This window comes from Impatiens glandulifera, chromosome 1 (genome assembly GCF_907164915.1).
Source record: "Impatiens glandulifera chromosome 1, dImpGla2.1, whole genome shotgun sequence".
Classification (NCBI taxonomy): domain Eukaryota; kingdom Viridiplantae; phylum Streptophyta; class Magnoliopsida; order Ericales; family Balsaminaceae; genus Impatiens; species Impatiens glandulifera.
Window position 1 is genome coordinate 137,795,687 of NC_061862.1, and position 21,131 is coordinate 137,816,817.

The following is a 21,131-nucleotide window of genomic DNA, read 5'->3' on the forward strand; positions in this document are numbered from 1 at the left end:
TTTGTTTGTTTTATTATCGGTTTCGATTGATTTACTTGTAACCCGTAATATTTATTTTAAGAATTTTAAACCAAATATAAAAATATGTATGTGTATTGTATTGTATTTGAAGAAACATGTAAGAAAATAAATAAAAGTGATTGAAAGAGAAACGTGGTCCAAAGTGGGATTGAGAGTTAGCCATGGCCGACAAACACCAATATTGCCGACCACCCACTTTTTCTATTCTTATTAACAAGTCTGCCATTCGTCAATTTCAGAACATCTTGCTAGTTTTGAACAAGTAAAAAAAGAAGACATGATTAAGCAAAAGACAAGCATAAGGAAAGGGAAAAGACCACTTCTGTTTGACCATTATGATTAATTTCCTAGTTCATCTGTTATTAAATAAATAAAAATATGTTCAACCATACTACTTTTTACAAGAAAAAACAAGTATTTGGAATCATTTGTTATCATTATCTATCTACATTGTTATTTGAAATCCTTATAATAAATTAAAATAAGTCATTATACTAGTATGCTTGACAATTGGACCATGGGTTAGCCTTCTTTATTTTTTATTTTTATAAAAATAAAAGTTTTATAATTAACTAGTAATATTAAGGATTAAAAATTCTCACAAGTCAAAAATTAAAAATATTAGAAAAGATACTCCTAACAAAGTTATAATAGTTATAATGACTTTTGATCTTGTCATATGTCATTTCAACAATTACTTTCGGGATTGTTAAACAAATGTGTTTGAGAACTCTATATATATCAACAACTTTAGAGGTATGTTTAGAGAAAATGACATTAATTACTAATTTTGTATCAAATTCGACGACAACATTATCATTTCCAATTTAGAGGTTTCTTTTGATGGCTTCTACGTTTGTATGCGCAGTCAAGAAGTACGACGAAGCACATGTTCTATCACAAATTCATTATTGATTGTTCTTTTTATCCTAAATTTTTTAGGAGATCATTCGCTTAAATCATTTTTACAATTAATTGAGAATTCTCAAGTATTAACTGTTTATTGTGAAGTTGTAAAATGGAGAAACTCATATATTTTCCTACATACAAATTTATTTATTCTTTTTCAATGAGTACAACACATTTTCTACTAGACTAGACAAAAAGTAGTTCTTTAAAAAGTGAAGTGATTGACTTTGATAATATCTAGGAATCATTTTTCGTATTTGAAATATACGAGAGTTCGATTTTCATTGAATAAATAATTTCAAAAAATTATTATTGGATTATAGTTTCAAATTTTTGTTATTTATGAAAAATAACCAAATGTGTTCACTGCTTGAAAAAACATTGTTTACATATATAACGACGACAGCAAACATATACAAAACCTAATCATGAATCCAACAAAAGGAGTCCTCACAAAGACGAACTCAAAAACTATGGAATATTGTAAGTCGATTCAATTTGAGTTTTTCAACAAAAACACGTATTAATAAAAATGATATACTAAACCAATATTCATAATAAATCCTACCTCTCAACAGATGGGTTGATTCAAATATAGGTCAATTTAGTCTGTATTTAGATACTTATATATCTCTTTTTACAAATTAAAAAAAAAATCAACAAGTTAGTAACAATCCGCAAGTTCATACATGAAAAAATCTATTTTTTATTAATTTTTTAAGTACATAAAAGGTTAAATTTGATGTTATAAAAAATTACAAACCACTTATAGTTTATATATAAGTTTAATATTATTTAATTAATAATTCTAAAGATTATGTATATGTGCTATCTTTTTCATTTAATTCTTTTGAGATAGACAAAATATGCTGTAAACATCTCCCACATTAAAATTTTAGATGAGTTTGTTTAGCTTTTTATACTCATTCTCTATTAATAGTAATTTATTTTGAATAACTATCTATATTAAAATTTGTCTGGTCTTAATCGATTTCGAATGCATTTGTTATTTGTTTGTCAAAATCACCACTTTATGGTCTAATTTTAATTTTAAAATTAAATTAATCAATTTACATTTGATTTAAACCTATTAAAGGTTATTGGCTGCGGTTTTTACAATCAATTTACCCACCTTATTAAAAACATATCAAGCCCACACAAAACAAACAAAAACAAAATTAATCTACAATCATAAAAGAATTTGCACCAATAAAAACAACAAATTTTTAGGATAAAATACTTTCACACTAACATCCCGATAAATGGTCTCAAAATCCAAATTATCAAATCGAAATAAACAAACATATTAGTTACTCTATAGGTCCGTTACCCTGCAACGCATCAACATACAAAGTTATAAAATAAATTCTTATCGATAAACCATATCCAATACATAATTTCATATCACCTTCAATCTTTTCGTATACTTCTAGTTCACTAATCCGTTTCACTTCAACTCCACCAGCCCGTTTATTAAATCTTGAATTGATCGATTCGCTTCGTCTTTTTGACGTCTCAATGATTATCGGACTTAGAAGTCATCAGGGTGTACCCTACATCTGATCGTTCAATCCATGGCAGCTGGTCTGATTTCTTCTTTGATAGGAGTCAATGCAAACCTCAAATCGTAAGGCCCTACCTCAACTCAAGAACAACTACATGCCAATAACCTCTATAACTTGCTTTCTAAAGGATTTTAATTCATAGTCAAAAATAACTATTTTAAAGCATTACTAATTTCTTTATAAGTGTAAAATTTGTTATAAAGAATTGAAATAAAAATAAAATAATAATATGAAGCCTAGCATATTTTATAATTTAGAAATAGTTCAGATTTTCAAATAATAGAAAATACCCTTGAAATGTTAAAAGGAATAAATAGACCAATGAGCAGGTGAGGTGTCCCACAACCTGGGGGTTGATAATTAAAGTCAAAGCCTATCTAGTACCTATTTATATATTGAGACATTAGAGAGACAAATATGTCAGCCAAATGCAGCAAAGGGTATGAGAAAAACTTGGTCTAAGCTCTTAACATTTTTTTAATCAAAACTTTCATATACAATTTGTATAACAAATATTATGCATATATCTGTTTTAAAATATAGTGTAAACTTAAACTCTAGACATTCTAATTCAAAATAAACTCTTCAGAAGTTGAAAGAGATTTGTTCAGTATCGGAAAATGTCCCATTTCTCTTTTCATCACTCAGATTTTAGTTGAGTTGGTGCTGTGATTTGTTCGGTCCGACATTCTGTTTAGTCGGATTAATTTTTCGTCCTGAAGTTTTTAATTCAATTAATATTTGTTACTCATAACCTTCGATTGTATTAGTGCTCCTTTCTTTTAGACAAAGTAATCAAAATATGAAGTTATTTTTCATTTTTTAATAAAGAGTTACTGAATTTTATATTTTATATACCTCTTACAAATATCCTCTTACAATTTGTATAGATTTCTCACTATTTTGGTTATATATATATAGATGTTTCGTTTTTATTTGACATAACATTTTTCGGCGTTGTTTACCGACCATCGACGAATGATAATTTTAACTATTGCTCATAATATTTGATAGAGATTCTCTCGATACTATTTTATTGATTTGTTCGATTTGCTCTATTTCAACATTCATTGTTCATGACTTAAATGAGCTTTAAAAGAATTCTCAACAAATTACAAGATTATTGGATTTTTTTCATTAGGAGTTTTATTTTTATAAATTGTTTATTTTAATTTTGTAGATGTTATCTTGTATTATTTACTAATTAATTTTATATATACATCTCCCATTTAAATTTAATTCGAACCTCTTATCATTCATTTTGGAAATTCTTTTACAAATTGAATATAATTAATTGCTACTGCTTTTTTATGATGTTATCCTCTCAATACCTATTTTGGATGACCGTGTACTTGAAATTCTTAACCAAATTGGTTCATTTGGCGCTTTGTACGAACAATTTTACTTAAATTTTTGGATAATTTATTCAAACATTCTTGATGTTATTTATACTCTTTTCATCATTTGATTTACTTGTTCTTTTCGAATTATTTAATCTTTTTTATTAGCAAAAAAATGAAGAGTTGGTTCGATATTGACTCGAGAAAAGGGTGAATCAAACCAAGTTGAGACATTCATTCTTAATTGAGTCAATAGTCATGGCTTCCCAACTGAAAAAGAAAAAAATAATTATCATTAATTTTAGTTTACCTAAATAATTGTAAGAAAAACCATCTACACCAAAGTCAATTATAAGTTATCACTACTAAGATTTAATTATCGGATTATTGTTTTTTTTTTAAGCTGCGTCGTCTGATTATCTAATACACGATATCGACATTCTTAAAAATGAACTATTTTTATTATTATAAATTTTTAACGTTATAATATTATATATTTCATTTTTTTCAAATACTTTAAAATAAATTCACTTAAATTTAAATAAAGGAATTTTGTTTTTTTTTTATGATTTATGGAGTTTTTCTTTTTATCCTTCACAATCCTAGTAACAACAATTACCCACTCATGATTCATCCATAACACATGAATTCACGTTTCTTTAGCAACAATTATACCAACTTAATGAATTGTTATTTAGTTTTAATTAAATAATATCTTATTTTATCATTATTTATTTTAAATCAAATCTTTTGAATCATCAATCAAAATATAATTATTTAATTGAGCAATAATAGAGAAATAAAAAAATATTATAAATAATGATTATGTTTAGTAATGTAGTTGAGTTGGTTAAGCTTGTTTTCTAAACATTAAAGTTTAATATAAATAAAATAAAATTATAGTAGTCTATTATTTAATATTTTAGAATATTATACAAAAAAAAAAAAAAAAAAAAACAATAACACCTTGTTCGTTCAAGGTTATTTAAATAAGTCGGAAAGATAAAATTATGATTATAAGTGATAATTTTAAAGAAATGATATGCTTTTTTTATTATAAAAAGACTAAAGGATATTCATATATATAAATAAAATAAATAATAATAATTTAAAATAAAAAATATTTTAATATTTTAGTTACTAAATTAATTGATTTAATGGAGGAGAGAAAGAGTGATGTAATAATTGATTTTGTTAAGCTATTTGAAAAACTCAAATACTAACTATGCCTAAGAATAGATGACCTATTGCGAAAAATCTTTTTAATTTATGATTTGATGTTAAATTCCATAGTAAATTAGATGAAATTAATTTCAATTAACTCAAATAAAAAAAGCTTAGATTATTAGAGATAATAATGAAAATTATGATTAAAAGCATGAATATATAAAAATAGTAATAAATTTGACCGTACAGAAACATATTAATGAAAACTGACCCATGCCGGCATACGTGGATCCCATCCCGCAGGAGTAGGCAATGGGAGAGGCTATAAAAAAGTAAAGTTTAGTTTGATTATCCAAAAAAATTTAAAATATAATTAAATAGATAAAAAAATTAACATATATTCCATAATTTTTAAAACAAATTTGAGTATTTGAACATTGGAAAATTGGGTTTGGAAGAGATAATGATGGTAAATTCATTTTGGATTTTAGTTTAGGTGTTGGTTGAAAATGATATTTAATTCAATTTATTTATTCTTTATTTGAGCTAGTTTATTTAGTTTATATCACAATTTATTATCTAAAATTTATTCGTGAAACACTTAAATATAATATATATATATATATATATATATTAAATGATAGGTACAAAATGATATAAATGAGAATATTTTAAACTTAATTACAAAAATATTATAAAAATTAAAAGAAAAATATTAAAAAAAAGACCAACACAAAATAGTTCACCAATGATAAAAAAAAAAACACTTAGATATTCTTAATCGTTATAATTTATCATTCTTATTTATTTTAAATTATTTAATATATTTATTGTATATATTTAATTGTGTTTATCATACTTATTTATAAAAAATAAAAAATAATATAATAATATAATCACAATCTATTTTATTCTAAAAAACAAATAGAAAAAAGTATTGTTGATTTGATATTTTAAAATTTTAATCATAATTAAATATTAATTTATTTACTTTCTAAAAAAAATATTATTCTTTTTTATATAACTGGTTATAATTCATATTATATTTAAAATATTAATAAATTTGGTATTATATTTAACCTAAATAGTTTAATTGTTTAAATGTTATCATAATTTAGATAAAATTTAGGTTTAAACCTTGATAAGGTATTTAATATATATATAGACGATTATGTAATGTAGTATTGATTTTATCATTAATTATATTATTTAATTTATTAATTAAAATATTAATATCTTAATTCATATTATTTAAATAATTTGATTATTTGAAAATAATAATTTGTGATAATTTGAAAGAGATAAAAAAAAAAATTAAAATTTAAAGGATATTAATATATAAGGAATAAAATAAAATTTAATAATTTAAAATATATTATATTTTAGTTAATAAATTGAATAATATGATAAATTATATTAGGAGTGAAATTATATATTTTTTTATTATTAACCCAAATTCGAACCAGGTGTAAAATACTTTTTAAAATATTTTTATATATAAAAAAAATCTTTAAATCACGGTATAATATTTTTTAAATAAATTCAAATTATTCAAATAAACCACAGTTCTATTTTTTATTTGTTAATCTTATAAAATAATAAAAGCACACAAAAAATAATCATAATAAATGATTAAAAAATTAATGAAGAGTGGCAAATCAGTAAATATCCTAAATTAGTGCCCCGCCATTCTCATGCCGACTGTTGCCTGTCGTTGGCTGTACTCTCTCTCTATTGGTTTTCAGGAGATGACCCCACACGCTTAACGCCTGAAAGCTGAGCCGAGCTGAGCCGAGCCGGATAATTAACATATAATATTTCGTGGGATTACGTACGACCTCTCCACTTGGACCGTTGATCACGGCTTTAAGCCTTTAATCAACTTTTTTTGTTTTTATCCTTAAAATAATAGTGAATATATTTGTAGTTTTTTTTTTTTTTATGAAAACTTGTTTTCCAATTTAAATCAGAATGTTTTAATGTAAAAAAATAATCATTTAAATAATTTTTTTATATTTTAAAATTTGTTATAAATTTTGTGAACAAAAAACAATAGACTATGTTAAAAAACTTATATATAAGAAGAACCCAAATCCAAAATTGAGAAAACTAAGATCTATAATAATGACCTAGTAAGTTTTAAACTCTAGTAAGAGTAAAAAAAATAGTTATATAGGATTCTCATTGACCCATATTTATTTTTAAAAAATCATATATTTCTTTAAAGTCAAATAGTATATTAGGGAAATCATGACATAATTTTCAATCATCTTCTCCTTTAATCCATTTTATTCAAAACATTTAAAAATTTATAGATGGAGTTGGGCATCACTAGATGAAAACTAAAGACATTCCACAATTGAACCAAGATCTTGCCAACAATTGGACATATCATCTACTTAATGACATATATTACAAAAAATTGTTTTTTTTAGTAAGTAGTAAGGATTTAACCTTGTTGACTTACATTCAAAAAAAGGGAATTTTAAATGTGTTCTTATAATTCTACACACTTCCATGAACAAGACATACGAGCCTATTTTGACTTATAATATCACCAACTATGAAATAATTTATATCAATCCTGTATTATGTGAAGAATATCAATTTAAAAAACTCACAACATCTCTCAAAACAAACATCATGTTGTAAATCTTCTCTGGCATATTCAATATGGTAACAACGACTATAATTCTATATCACAATCTCAAACATAATATGATTAGCTGAACGGAAAACTCAAGTTGTAATACCAAATGTACCTTCTAATATTTAATAACATTTACTTTTGAAGTATATCTATCTTTGGTGTACTATAAAAGAGTGCTTTCGAATAATACCTCTTAATTTTGGCGTAGTCTTTAATATATTTGTATTGTGATTCTCATAGCTTCTCATTTGTTTGGTGATTGAAAACCACCACCTAAGTGTTTTACTCTAAAATAATAGTAAAATTCACATAACATAGGATTGTACACCAACTTCTCAAACTTTTCCACTCTAATGAAGTTGTCATCCAATAAAATTCATGATCGCATTTCTTTCCAACCTAACTTTTATGATATTAAAACCATTCTTCACAATTAAGTTCACTCTTTGGCTATTGCATTCTTTGAAGAGAATTAAGAGCGATCGTATGCAATCTCCTGCTCGATCGATGCACAAGTTCTCATTGAGACCTTGTGTGAGGCCGACTAAAGCCCCCTCCACCCATTGTAGATCAAGGTGACATGATGGATAACTTGGCTATTCAAAAGCCAAAATTCTACATGCCATGTGATGATATTGTTGAGGCACAAAACATAGAAGATGACTAAGGCATGCCAAGGAGATTCCAGTTTGGTCAAGTTGATCATGTGACAAACATTCATAGGATGAACTCATTGTGAAGGGATGTTTACACTAGCAATTGAGCACGGAGTTTGCAATGAAGAAGTGATCACTATCACGCTGAAACTTAAAATGATCAAGAATGGGTGACACAAAGGCTTGTGGCTCGAGAAGCCACAACTATGAAAACACTTGTTCACGATGTTCCATCTAAATGCTTCGGAAAATTATACGTCTCAATGAACAAGTTTGTCTAATGAGAAAATTAGAAAAAAAAATGTGGGAATGGCTAAAATCAAGAACAAAAAGGAAAGCTTTAAAACTTTATAGTGATATAAACTATGCCCGGAAAAGAAAAGCAATAAAGATAAGTAGGAAAGTTGATATTAATTCGTTCGCTTCACTATAATTTTGAATATTTGTGTTTTTGTGAGTTTTTTTTTTTATGACGAGTGTAGGTTATTCTTAAATATTTTTGAGTTTATTTATGATAATTTATATAATAACTTGTACCAAATTGTTTTTTTAATAAATTGTTGTCATTTGAATGTGACTTTCGGCATTAAATTAAATAATAAAATAAATTTTAAACTTTTAAAAGAAGAAGTACAGGGAGATAAAAAAAACTTAAAACTATTTAAAAAATAAGATTAACATAATCTTATCTCTCTGTTTCACTGCAATCTTCCAACATAGTTAACTTAATTAATGATATTTTTTATTATGACTATGAGATGTCGGTGTTAGTTTATCTGATTTTCGAATATATGTAAGAATGTTACAAATAAAATTAATATGATATTTTATATATATTTAATTGTCATGTTGAAAAATAGTTAAAATTTAGTAATAAAAAAATTAATTAAAAGAGAAATAATTAATTAAGTTAAAATAAGAAAAATATTTTAATTGATTAAAATGAATTTAGAATAATAAAACTAAGTTTAATCAATACGATATAGTTTTGATGATGAATTCATAAGTGAATAAAACTAAGTTGTGCAAATGTTTAATGTGCAAGTACAACTCAAGAGGCGCTGTCAGTAGAGCTGAAGATGCATGGGCAGCAGAGTTGGCATCAGCACGCGAGCAGACGCCTTGCTTCAGCAGCAATCTAAAGAATCGCGAGCAGACGAATTGCTTCAACAACAGTCTGAAGAAACGCGAGCAGGTGCCTTGCTTCAGTAGTAGTCTGAAGAAACGCGAACATGAGCCTTACTCCAGCAGCAGTCTGAAGAAGCGCGAGCAGACGCCTTGCTTCAGCAACAATATGAAGAAGTGTGAGTAGATGACTTGCTTCAGCAGTCGTCTCAAGAAGTGCTCGCATATCTGCATACCTCATCAGCATAGCGAACAACAACGTTCGTTATCAACAGACTTCCAAGTCAGCTTAATACAACTGCCAACAAGTGTTCAACCATTAAAAAGTCGACACGTATCTACGTATCAGTTTCGACCGTTGCCACATCTCAACATCAAAGGACATCAATGTACAACGTCGAATTCCTAGATTTGTGAACGGAAGATTCCTGGATTTCCGGTACGACGAATCCTCCCGGTCAATTCACAATCCAAGAATCAGAGTCGACCGTTGTTAAGTTTCAATATAAAAGAACAAGTAGAGTACAATGGCGAATCAGTTAGTTACCGAACCAGTTCTTGAAGTTCCGAATAGTTGACAGTTAGAACAAGCTCTTGTAATTCTTCATTCTCTTACTCTCTCTCTAATGATAAAAGAATACATTGTATAAGCTGAGAGTATATTCAATATTGTAAATTGAACAGAAAGTTTTCTGTTCAACAGAGTGATAGCTAGGAGTTCAAAACAGGCAACTGTTAAGTCCTGAGTTCTGACTAAGTTTGTATAGACGCTATACGAATCAAAGTCTTCTAGTGGAATCCTTCTGGAAACATAAGAAATGGTGACGTAAGAATTTTATCTCTGAACATCCATAAAACTCTTGTATTATTTCCTTTCTACATCTTCCACTCTTGCATTTACCGCTTCAAATCTAGCAAGTATTTCCGCACTTGAAATCGTTCAAGAGTTTGCGACGATTTGTCAAAGAATATAAACAGATTTTAATCTCTAACATGATTAAAATCAAATTGAAAGTAAAGTTTAGTACAACAATATTTAACCCCCTTGTATTGTTGTTAGGGATGACAATGGGTACCCGTATGCCCGATACCCGTGGGTACCCGATAGTCGGGTTCGGGTATTTTAAATCGGGTATGGGGTCGGGGTCAGGCATGGGGTATGAGAGAAGATATCCGATCGGGTACGGGGTCGGGGATGGAGAGTGAGTGAAACCCAAACCCGATATCCGATTATATTAATATTAAAAATAAAATATTTTTTTATTATAGTTTAATGTGACATTTCAAATATCTCATTATTACAAATATCATCATGAATATTTTGCTCTTAGAGCAACTCCAATAGTACTGGAAACCCATACCTAAAATGGGTTTTCTCCTCCAATCGGACTGCAAAACCAAACCCAAAATGAGATTTCTCATTTTTCCTCTTCAAAAAACGCAAATATGCGTTGTGATTGTTCACAATCGCATATATTTTTATTTTTTTTTGCATTTTAGCCCTTTAACTTTTACTTATTTAATTTTATATATTAAACTTAATTATATAATTTATTGTTATTTTAATTTGTTTATATATTTTATTTATTTATATATTTTATTTGTTAATATTTTTATTTTTATTCTATATTTTACATTGAGCTTATTTATATAATTATTAAATTAATTTATATAATATTTTTTATATAACATAAATTTATAATAATATTTTTAAAAAATCATAATAATATTAAAAAAATTACTTTAATATATATATATATATTATATTAAATATAATTATAAAAATTACCAAATACATTATAATAATACAATACATTACAATATTTTTATTCTCCTTTTTATTTGTACGAATAACTTTTTATTTCAATCTCATATGTATTTTTTTGTGTTCATGTATTGTAATTTTTGAATTTTTAATAAATGTTTATAATTAATTTATATTTAAGTTTAAAATATTTGGACGATATTATAATATTGTGGTATAATTTATAAGTTTGTAAAAGATATGAGTGATATTAAAAAGTTATAAAAGTTGATGTAAGAAAGAATATTATAAGAATATTCTTTTGGGTTTGAGAATGAATTTTTCGGTTGGAGTAGAATTACTGTTTGATGTGACATTTACACCAAAATGAGTTTGAAAATGGGTTTTTCGGTTGGAGATGGTCTTATCCATACTCCACTCAAACATTATTTCTTTTATTCCCCAAATAGACACTATTTTCTTTATATTCCCCAAAAAATTATTTCTCTCGTCATCTTCAAATTTTCTTTTAATAACAAGATGTATTTCAATTTCAACACTCTTCGTATTCAATCTTTAACTTTTTTTTAATATTCATTATATTTTCTTCACTCTAGCCCAACCAAGTTCTTATTTTTTCAAGATCTTCAACATAAATACATAGGTAAGTAATGTTTTTATTTATATTTTTAACATTCATTCTAATTTTTTCTTCACTTTAGCAACAACAAAGTTCTTATTTCTTTCAAGATCTTCAACATAAGTCAGTATTTTTTTTTTACATTTATTCTAACTTTTCTTCACTTTAGCAACAACAAACAACAAAGTTTTTTTTTATATTTTTTTTCAAGATCTATAACATAAATACTTAGGTAAGTAATGTTTTTTTTTATATATATTTTTAACATTTCGTTATTAATAATTTTATTATTTATTACAGTTATTATGTTTGTTTTTCTTCAACTTCTACAGTTTTAAAGTTTTTAATCGGGTAATAGGGTACACGTCGGGGATCGGGTACCCGATGAATCGGGGATGAAGATAAAATTAGATATACTCGTCGGGGTCGAGTTCGGGGTCGGGTAGTAAAATGAAAATCGGGTTCGGGGATGGTACTTCACTACCTGGCGGGTAGGATACCCGTTGCCATCCCTAATTGTTGTAGTTGATCCAGACACTCTAATTAAAATGAATATTCAAAACAATGAAATGTTATGATATAATGTTTTAAGGATTAAACCCTTTTAAAAAAAAATAAAATACAATCATGTATCATTTTTTCACATGAGTTGTTGTAACATTTCTACCTCCTTTTGTTTTTTTAATCAACTTATTATCTTATTGATTCAATAAGTTCATCATTATTTAAAGTATTTTTCTATTGAACCTTAAACAATATTGGTTATTCAAGTATCTCACTAGTGACAAAAAGTAGTTTTAAGAGATTAAATGTCACATGTTCAATTCTCACTTTAAACGTATTAAATAAAATTTATCATTTCGAAATGTCATGCTAGCTTCCTATAAAAAAAAATATGATAGATCAAAAGTACTTGATGATTTACAAAATCTAACCTATCTTAATTAATTACATGGAAATGCATTAACATTTTGCCATATTTTAATCAAATGTTTAATTTTTAACAATTTATTTTTCTTCCATGACTAAGATATTGTTAAAAATTATTGTATTAACTCAATTTGACTATTAGATCATATTAACGGGCACATATTATAGCCATCTTGTAAGTATGTCTTTCCATTCTTTATAGCCCATCCAGTCAACTTAAAATAGTATCTACAAATTGCTTTTCTCTTTTCATTATCTTAATAATCTCAAAAGGATTACAAGCACTTTTTTTCTTCATCCCTACAATTTAAAAGAAAAAGGAAAGAAAGAAGAAACACATTTTTAGCCTTTTTAGAGTAGAAGTTTGAATCTATGTTTGAAGATGACCTTTTGATTTTTGTTTGATGTGCTATTTGTTATTTGAATATGATACCCATTTTTGTTTAAAGAATTATGTGACATTTTATGAGTTAATTTAAAATTTAATATGAGCGAATTTTTAAATTTCCATTACATTACACGCATCATTTCTTATAAAAAAAATTCAGAGATTATCATTATTTTTGTTGGTTTTTTTTAAAAGAAGTTTTGATTTTTTTTAAAAATATTTTGAACAATTAAAATTTAAGATGTTTTTAGTGAAAATTGAACATGTTGATATCTATTCTCTTAGTCATTATTTTTGCAACTTGAGTTATATTATTTGAGTTTTTAATTAGTTGAATTATAATAATTTGTTTTTGTAAATTAATAATTATATAATTAAATATAAAAATAAAAAAAGTGAGAAACATATAATCTATAAGGATTTGGTAAATATTGATTTTAATATTTTATAGGTTATTTTTAATGTAATCTTCTTTATTTAGATTTGACAAAATTAGGCCAATCAAAATGGATGTGCGGTGACTAGGTTTAAGCTATCACAGAACAAAATTTATATTAAAACAAAACTATTCAAATGTAATATTTTTATTCATATTAAAAAATTATAAAAAAAAAAGTTTATTTCGATATTGTATAAGATTTTGATATAATAAAAATTGATATATTATATTAAGATATACATTTGTTTTTCAAAATATTATTATTGTGATGAATGATTTTTTTTATAAATATAAACTAATAGGGTTTGTTTGATGTGTGATTTTTTAAATTTTTTTCAAGATTTTATCTTAAAACTCCATCATCATTTCATTCACAATTTCAATTATTTAATCATTCTTTTTATATATTTAAATACTAAAATTACCTAAATTTACTTTAAAAAATAAGAAAGAGAAAATTAAAATATAAGAATATTTTGATAATATAACAAAAAGCTATTTCTTTAAAATATTTATCAAATAAAAAAAAAACTATTTCATTAAAGAAACCTAACTTAAAAGATTAAAGTTCTTAATAATATTATATAGTTAAATATTATTTATAAACTTAATTGAATATTTCTTTGATTAATTTAAATTTTAATAAAATATGTAGAAAATTAATTATTAAATATATAGAGTACATATATTAAAAACTTATTAAATATTCAAATATCTAATACGTTTAATTATATTTTGTTGTGTTAGTTTATTAAACAAAAATTATTATAACATATAACATATTATTACATAAACGAAATTAAATGCAGAATCAAACCTATCCTTGGTCTTCACATGGTTTTCAATTCCATGATTTAAATTTTGGTTAAAAATTATAGGAAATTGTGGAAAGATTAATCACTTGTGTTATGAAAACAATAATGTTTAGAAAAATTTGATAATTCTTTAAATGCGCTGTTAACTAGCGAATAAATTTAATTACGCAAATAATTTCTTCAAAATATTTTGACAAAATTATCCCGTCGCTTAACGCGAATGGCATAATCGTCTCGGAAATGAAAAGTCGGTGAAAAGTCCAGAATTATCGTGCCCTTCGTGTGATGATCGTGCCCTTTCCCGTTACGCGACAGGGTAATGTTACAGACTTTTCTTTCGCGTTACGATCCTGCCATTCGCGTTACGCAAAAGAGGTATTTTCGTCAAAAATAAATTTAAGTAGTGACTAGCACAATTTAAATGACTAATTTACCTGATGTTTATTATTTATAAAAATAAATATAAAAAAATTATGAATTATTATATAAAAAGAAATGATTTGATAAATTTTGACGGATATACCAATCCGGCATAATTGTTGGTGGTTTATAAAAACGGCTTTGGATACATTCTCTTCTTCTCCAATGAATCAAGTTTAAATTTCAAAACCAGAGTTTCTAGAGAGAGAAAGTCTGAAATGGTCCCCTTTTCCCATTGTCCCCACCACCTTTTCTTATATGTTTAAATATCCTTTTGAGAAATTTTCAGATTACAATCGCCGATGATGATGTTCTCTGCACAATCGCCATCTTCGTCTTCTTCGCTGTATTGTTAATCTTCTTCTCATTTGAATCTTTCTTTTCTTTTTGTTTTCTTGCACACTAGTACTACCTATAGTTAGTTACAGATTGTTCCTATATTTGTTGTGTTCATCTGAATCGGACTATTAGCTAGTACTGAATGATGTTTACGTTCAATGCAAATTGATTATATATAGTGGATTAGAATCAATCATCTACTGTGTAAGCGGAAGAAAGAAATTAATGGCTCTTAATCAATCGGAGATGCAAGAACAGAGTATTGATACTGATAAGCTTAGCTATGAGATTTTCTCAATCCTTGAGAGTAAGTTTCTATTCGGTTATGATGATCAGAGGTTATGGATTCCGAAACAGATCTCGCCGCCGGAGACTGAACCGAGGTCAGGATTGTCAACGCCTTCTACAGTTGATAATAACGGTGTACAGGCGATTAAGAATCAGAGAGGGAAAATCTGTATTCTCAGTATTGATGGAGGTGGAATGCGGAGTATAATTCCTGGAAAAGCATTAGGATACCTTGAAAATGCTTTGAGAATGAAATCAGGTAATCCGGACGCTAGAATCGCTGATTACTTTGATGTTGCAACTGGAGCTGGTGTTGGCGGGATATTTACGGCGATGTTGTTTGGGACGAAGGATAATAGTCGTCCAATTTCTGTTGCTGGTGATACTTGGAAATTCTTAGCGGCGCAGGGGAGGAAATTCTATAGTTCTTCTTCGTTGAGTGGTTCGGATACTGGTGGACGGAAGAATGTACGGAAGCTATTTTGTTGTAGTTCTAGCGGCGATGGAGGTTCAAGTGGTTTGGAGACGTATGAGTTGGAGAAGACGATGAAGGAATTGTTTACTGAAAATGGAAGGAACTTAACGCTGAAGGATACGTTGAAGCCAGTTCTTATTCCTTGCTACGATCTATCAAGCTCGGCACCATTCCTATTCTCGCGAGCAGATGCGCTTGAGACCGATAGTTTCGATTTCCAGCTCTGGGAGGTATGCAGGGCGACCTCTGCTGAACCCGGAGTTTTTGAGCCGGTTTCAATGAAGTCTGTAGATGGAAAGAAGAGGTGTCTCGCGGTAGATGGAGGGTTGGCTATGAGTAACCCGACGGCGGCGGCGATTACCCACGTGCTACACAACAAGCAGGAATTTCCCTTTGTTCGTGGGGTGGAGGATATTTTGGTCCTTTCATTAGGAACTGGTCAGTTTCTGGAAGGCAGCTATAACTATGACCAGGTCAAACAGTGGAAGGCTAAGGACTGGGCTAGACCCATGGCTCGTATATCTAGTGATGGTTCATCAGATTTGGTGGATCATGCTGTAGCCATGGCCTTTGGTCAAAGCAGGTCTGGTAACTATGTTCGCATTCAGGTATGACCCATAATCATCAAATGCCATATTCTTGCAATTTGTTAGATTTTTGTGCATTAATTGCACTCAGATGTTTTCATTTCGTTTTGCATAAGCTGAGTGCATCAGACAGCCGTAGCCAGGCTGGTGTCTGGTATTGGTAGGAGATAATAAGGGATTTTTGTCCTTAGCATTTGCAGGATGGGGGAATATTTGTTGTTTTTTGTTGGTTAGTCCTGTGATTTTTTGGGCTGATGCAATTTACTAGGTGGATAAGATCTATGGTCCTCTTTGTTGTTTGTAGCTTTGCCTTCGATTATAAGTTAGTATTATTTTTATAGATGCGGCCAATTTGAACAATGATAATGCTAGCAACTTAAATTCTCAGAGGGACTGTAGGAATCAAATTCATCATGTTCTTTTGACTGCATTCTGGTTTTTCCTTTACAGTCACAATTAGAAATTGATTGGTTGTTGAATATCCATAGTTGTATTTAGATCAATCATTGAATATCCATAGGAGAATTTCCTGTTTATGTTTGTGCATTTCAGGTCAAAATTAGAGTTTGGAAATAGAGATTCAAAGTTAGAACCATTCATATAATCTGATGAATTTTCTTGGGAAAGAAAATGCACTAGTCTTGTTATTTGTTACAAGTACATTATTTTATCTAGTTTGGTCAATTTGAAATTAACACCTATTAAATGACACAGATTACAGACACTTACATTTGTTTTAATGGTTCGAGACATTTGAATTTTCTAAAAATATGGGTTTTCTTTTTAAGTTACCCAATCTATTAGATGACTTCTATGAATCTTATGTACAATAATATTACCCAAGAATAAAAAATTCAGACATGGACTATATGTGGGTCATTTGATGTTTTTCTGAAACATATTGTCATATACCTGATCAAGGAAAGACCAGGCCTGGTATTGATCATGATGAGTTTCCCTAATATAATATACATCAGATATGCTGGAAATGGACCTCCTCTTTGTTATATTTTTCTTACACTTTGACATGTTGATACCAGGATTGAGTACCCTTTCTTCCCCTATTAAAGCCTTGTTTGATGCAGGTTATTTTCAAACTATTAACAATCTACTAATTATTCAAATTATCAATTAAAATACTTTTTTTTCTTTCTATTTCCATTACCCATAATGTCTATTTACCCAAATAACCTGATTTTCAATAACCTACATCAAACAAGGTTATTTGAAAATAACACTTGATCAAACAAGGTCTTATGAATAAAGTACTGTTATGTGGCCCAAATATGTTGCTGCTTCTATATTATATAAGGTCTGAAAACTTAAGAGGTCCCAGTCAGATACACTTCCACGACCACATGATGTTTTTTTCCTATTTTGCAAGATTGATTATTTTTCTTCCCAGTCTTGAAGTGGGGTTGACCATTATTATTTACCATCATCATGTTAAATATAACTGTAAAAAACAAGTGCAATTAATATGTGGCATCATGTAACTCTTGCTTACTTTTTATTTCCTGATTTTTCTCCATTTATTAATAGAATTTAAATAATGGGTATTGATCAATGTGAGAGCTTTAATAGTTTTGAAGTAGGACCAATGAAGGTTCATGATGTCTAAATGTAATAACTATTTTATGTCATACAGGCAAATGGGTCCACTTTGGGAACTTGTGGGCCAAGCGTGGACACGGATGCCAATCCAAGCAATGTGAAAATGTTAATGGGAGTTGCAGATGAAATGTTGAAGCAGAAGAATGTTGAATCTGTGATGTTTGGTGGGAAGAGAATAAGTTCTCAAAGCAATTCTGAAAAACTCGATTGGTTTGCTGGAGAACTTGTCCTTGAACATCAGAGGAGAAGTTGCAGAATTGCTCCCACTGTTGCATTCAAACAGGCTAATTCTCAACAGCGCTTGTAAAAAGTTCATCAACAAAAAAATTTGGTAAGCATCCTTTCTATTTCCTAACTAAGTAGTTCTAATTTTGCTGATTAACACATGAATCTCATTTCACCAGTTTTAGTTGTTCTTGTTTGATTTATTAAGTTAGGTTATTTGGTAGGTAGAGCAAGAACACATGTCTTAAGGGTTATGGTTAGGTTTCCAAAATAATTTAATAGGAATTTGATCTAATTGACAAAGAATATAGTTATAGTTTAAGTTGGATCATCACAAGTAATAGAAGAAAAACATGAAAGCAAAATAACTCAATTATTTTTACCCTATTCATTCTTATAGAAAACAAATGTGGTACTTATCACATTTCCAATCAAATCAAATCAATCATTTTCCTAGAAATAACCAATCAATCTTTTAAATATAATGTAGCACCCTTAACTTTTAGGACAGTAGTTGAAAAGCAAATTAGTCACGGAGAAAACTATAACATAACCGCATCTATGTCACATTGAAATGTTTCTTGTTTATTAGTGTATAAACCTGACTTGGTGGGTCAACAGACATAGTTTTAAGTTATAAAAATTATGATGATCTCTATCATTTGTTTCTGCTAGGCGGAATTTCACTGTTGAAACCTGTTTGTTTTGGTTTTATTATGGCCACATATATTAGAAAGAAAGAAAGGAAAGGAAAGGAAAGGCCTACATAACTAACTACCCCATAAGAGGACAGATGAAACAATACTTCACTGTGTTTACGTGGGGGGAAGAGGAAGAAGCCCCCACCAATATTTGCTGTCGGTCCACCGACAGTTTTGGAAAACCATGAGAGGGTTAGTTTAGTCAATTTGTTTTAGAGAGAACTGTTAAAGGCATGAAAGGGGTCCTAGGATTTGGGGCTTTGTGGTCACTGAGTAGAGCGTATCTCTGTGGTGGTGGTGCCCATGATTATGTCTGCCCTTTGTAGAGAGTCAGAAAGAGAGAGATGAGGGAAGTTCCGTAATCATGTTCTGTTTGACTATTTGGCTTTTTTTTATCCCATGTTTTAATTTGACCCTTGAGGCTGCCTGAATAGTCTAATTAACGATAATCCAAACAGGCGTGTGGGGTATCTGATTCTTTAAACACTTTCAGTCCATGCCATTTTGGAACACTCCTTAGAACAAATAAAAGCCTGCCTTATTTAGGGGGAGAGTTTTACAATAATGGGTCATAATTAGATTTTAAGGGTAATTTGTACTATTTGTACGGCTTGTTCGTTTCTTACTTTAGAAAACTGTATTACCTACCAAACCAAAGTGGTTATGATTAAAGAGTCTACCAGAGTGATAAAAAGATCACGAGTTCGATTTTCACTTAAAACGCATTAAGGGTTATGATGGTGGGATGTTAGAATAGTTTTTCTAATTAAAAATTAGTATGACCTCCCTAAATCACGATTGTAATTGGGTATAAAATATATATTTTTTTTTTAAGGAAAAGGGAGTATTTTAGTCCAAACCAAACAAGTTTACTTTATATTGGTGTTTTGAAAAGGAAAAAAAAGGGGGTCACTGAACTAATTAAAACCGACAGGAAAAAATGGGAAAAAGAAAATAGAAAAAAGTGAAAAAAATATATTTAGCTTGTCATCTAGCACGTCTGTAAAACCCTAGAAAAGCAAAAGAAATAAGGGTGGTCAAAGATTCAAAAGAAGAATAGAGAAGGGAGTTATACTATTATTGTTTAGAAATTAGAATCCACTAGATTCTAGGCTTTGTTTGGTTTTGAGATTGATTCCAACCATAATTTAGGTATAGAAAGTGAGTGTTTAACTAGTTATTATTTTATTGTTTTGCTCATAGTAAAATGTTGATGTGAATCCAAACAAGCCTTTAGAGAAAAACTTGCATCCATCCTTCCACTAAATCTGGGACCATTATTTAAACAGTTGAAAATTGTTGATGGCTAAGAAATTTAGGCCTAACTTTATTCGAATTTGAATAAACATGTGAATCTAATCTAATATAATATTTATTGAAGATTCTAATTAGTAATAATATATTTGGTATATGCAGGAGGAGGGAGGAGGAAAGGGGTGGAAATAAAATGTGGAGGATGATAACTAGTACTGTAGTAGGGGAGGAGAAATGAAAAAAACATTTATTTGTTATTTTAACAATGAAAATGGACATAACTGAAGAAGAAGAGCATGGGAGAAAAAAAAAAAGAAAAAAAAAATTAAAAAAAAAGTATGTTTCTTCTTTCCTTTGCTTGCCGTGCCAAAATTTGCTTGATCATATAATCCAGAAGTTGGACGGGGTTTTAGCTGATTGATAATGTAGGTAAGTATGAAAGAAGAATCAGATAAACAATTAAAGTGGGGAGTCAGCTATTTGAATTTGAATTTGCTTTTTCATTTGAATTTGAATTTCTTTTCTTTTGTTTTTGGCCAATAGTAAGTACTAAAATGTAAACTTGTAGTGCTAGACAATATACAATATATCAAATATCAGTGTGTCCATCTTTTCTTTTACTTTCCTTTTACCTTTACTCTTTAGTATATTATATTTTTTCTATTATTTAATTTATTCATTTTATTTTTTAAAAAACATTAATCAGTTAATCCAATATATATATATATATATATATAATATTGTTAAAAAAATTATTGATTGTGGTGATTACCTTCTAGACAGTACATATGTTCATTAATTTTTTAAATATTTTTTTATGTAAAAAATTATAATTAATT

The 21,131-nt window shown here is 28.2% G+C and overlaps 1 protein-coding gene across 1 annotated transcript; it reads left to right on the forward strand.

Moving 5' to 3' along the window:
- Positions 1–14,985: 14,985 nt before the first annotated feature.
- LOC124919884 (patatin-like protein 6) lies at positions 14,986–20,916 on the forward strand. The gene is made up of 3 exons (XM_047460250.1): positions 14,986–16,519; positions 18,147–18,443; positions 20,458–20,916. The coding sequence occupies exons 1-2, from the start codon at positions 15,374–15,376 to the stop codon at positions 18,417–18,419; spliced, it is 1,419 nt and encodes a 472-aa protein (XP_047316206.1). The 5' UTR covers positions 14,986–15,373; the 3' UTR covers positions 18,420–18,443; positions 20,458–20,916.
- Positions 20,917–21,131: the final 215 nt, after the last annotated feature.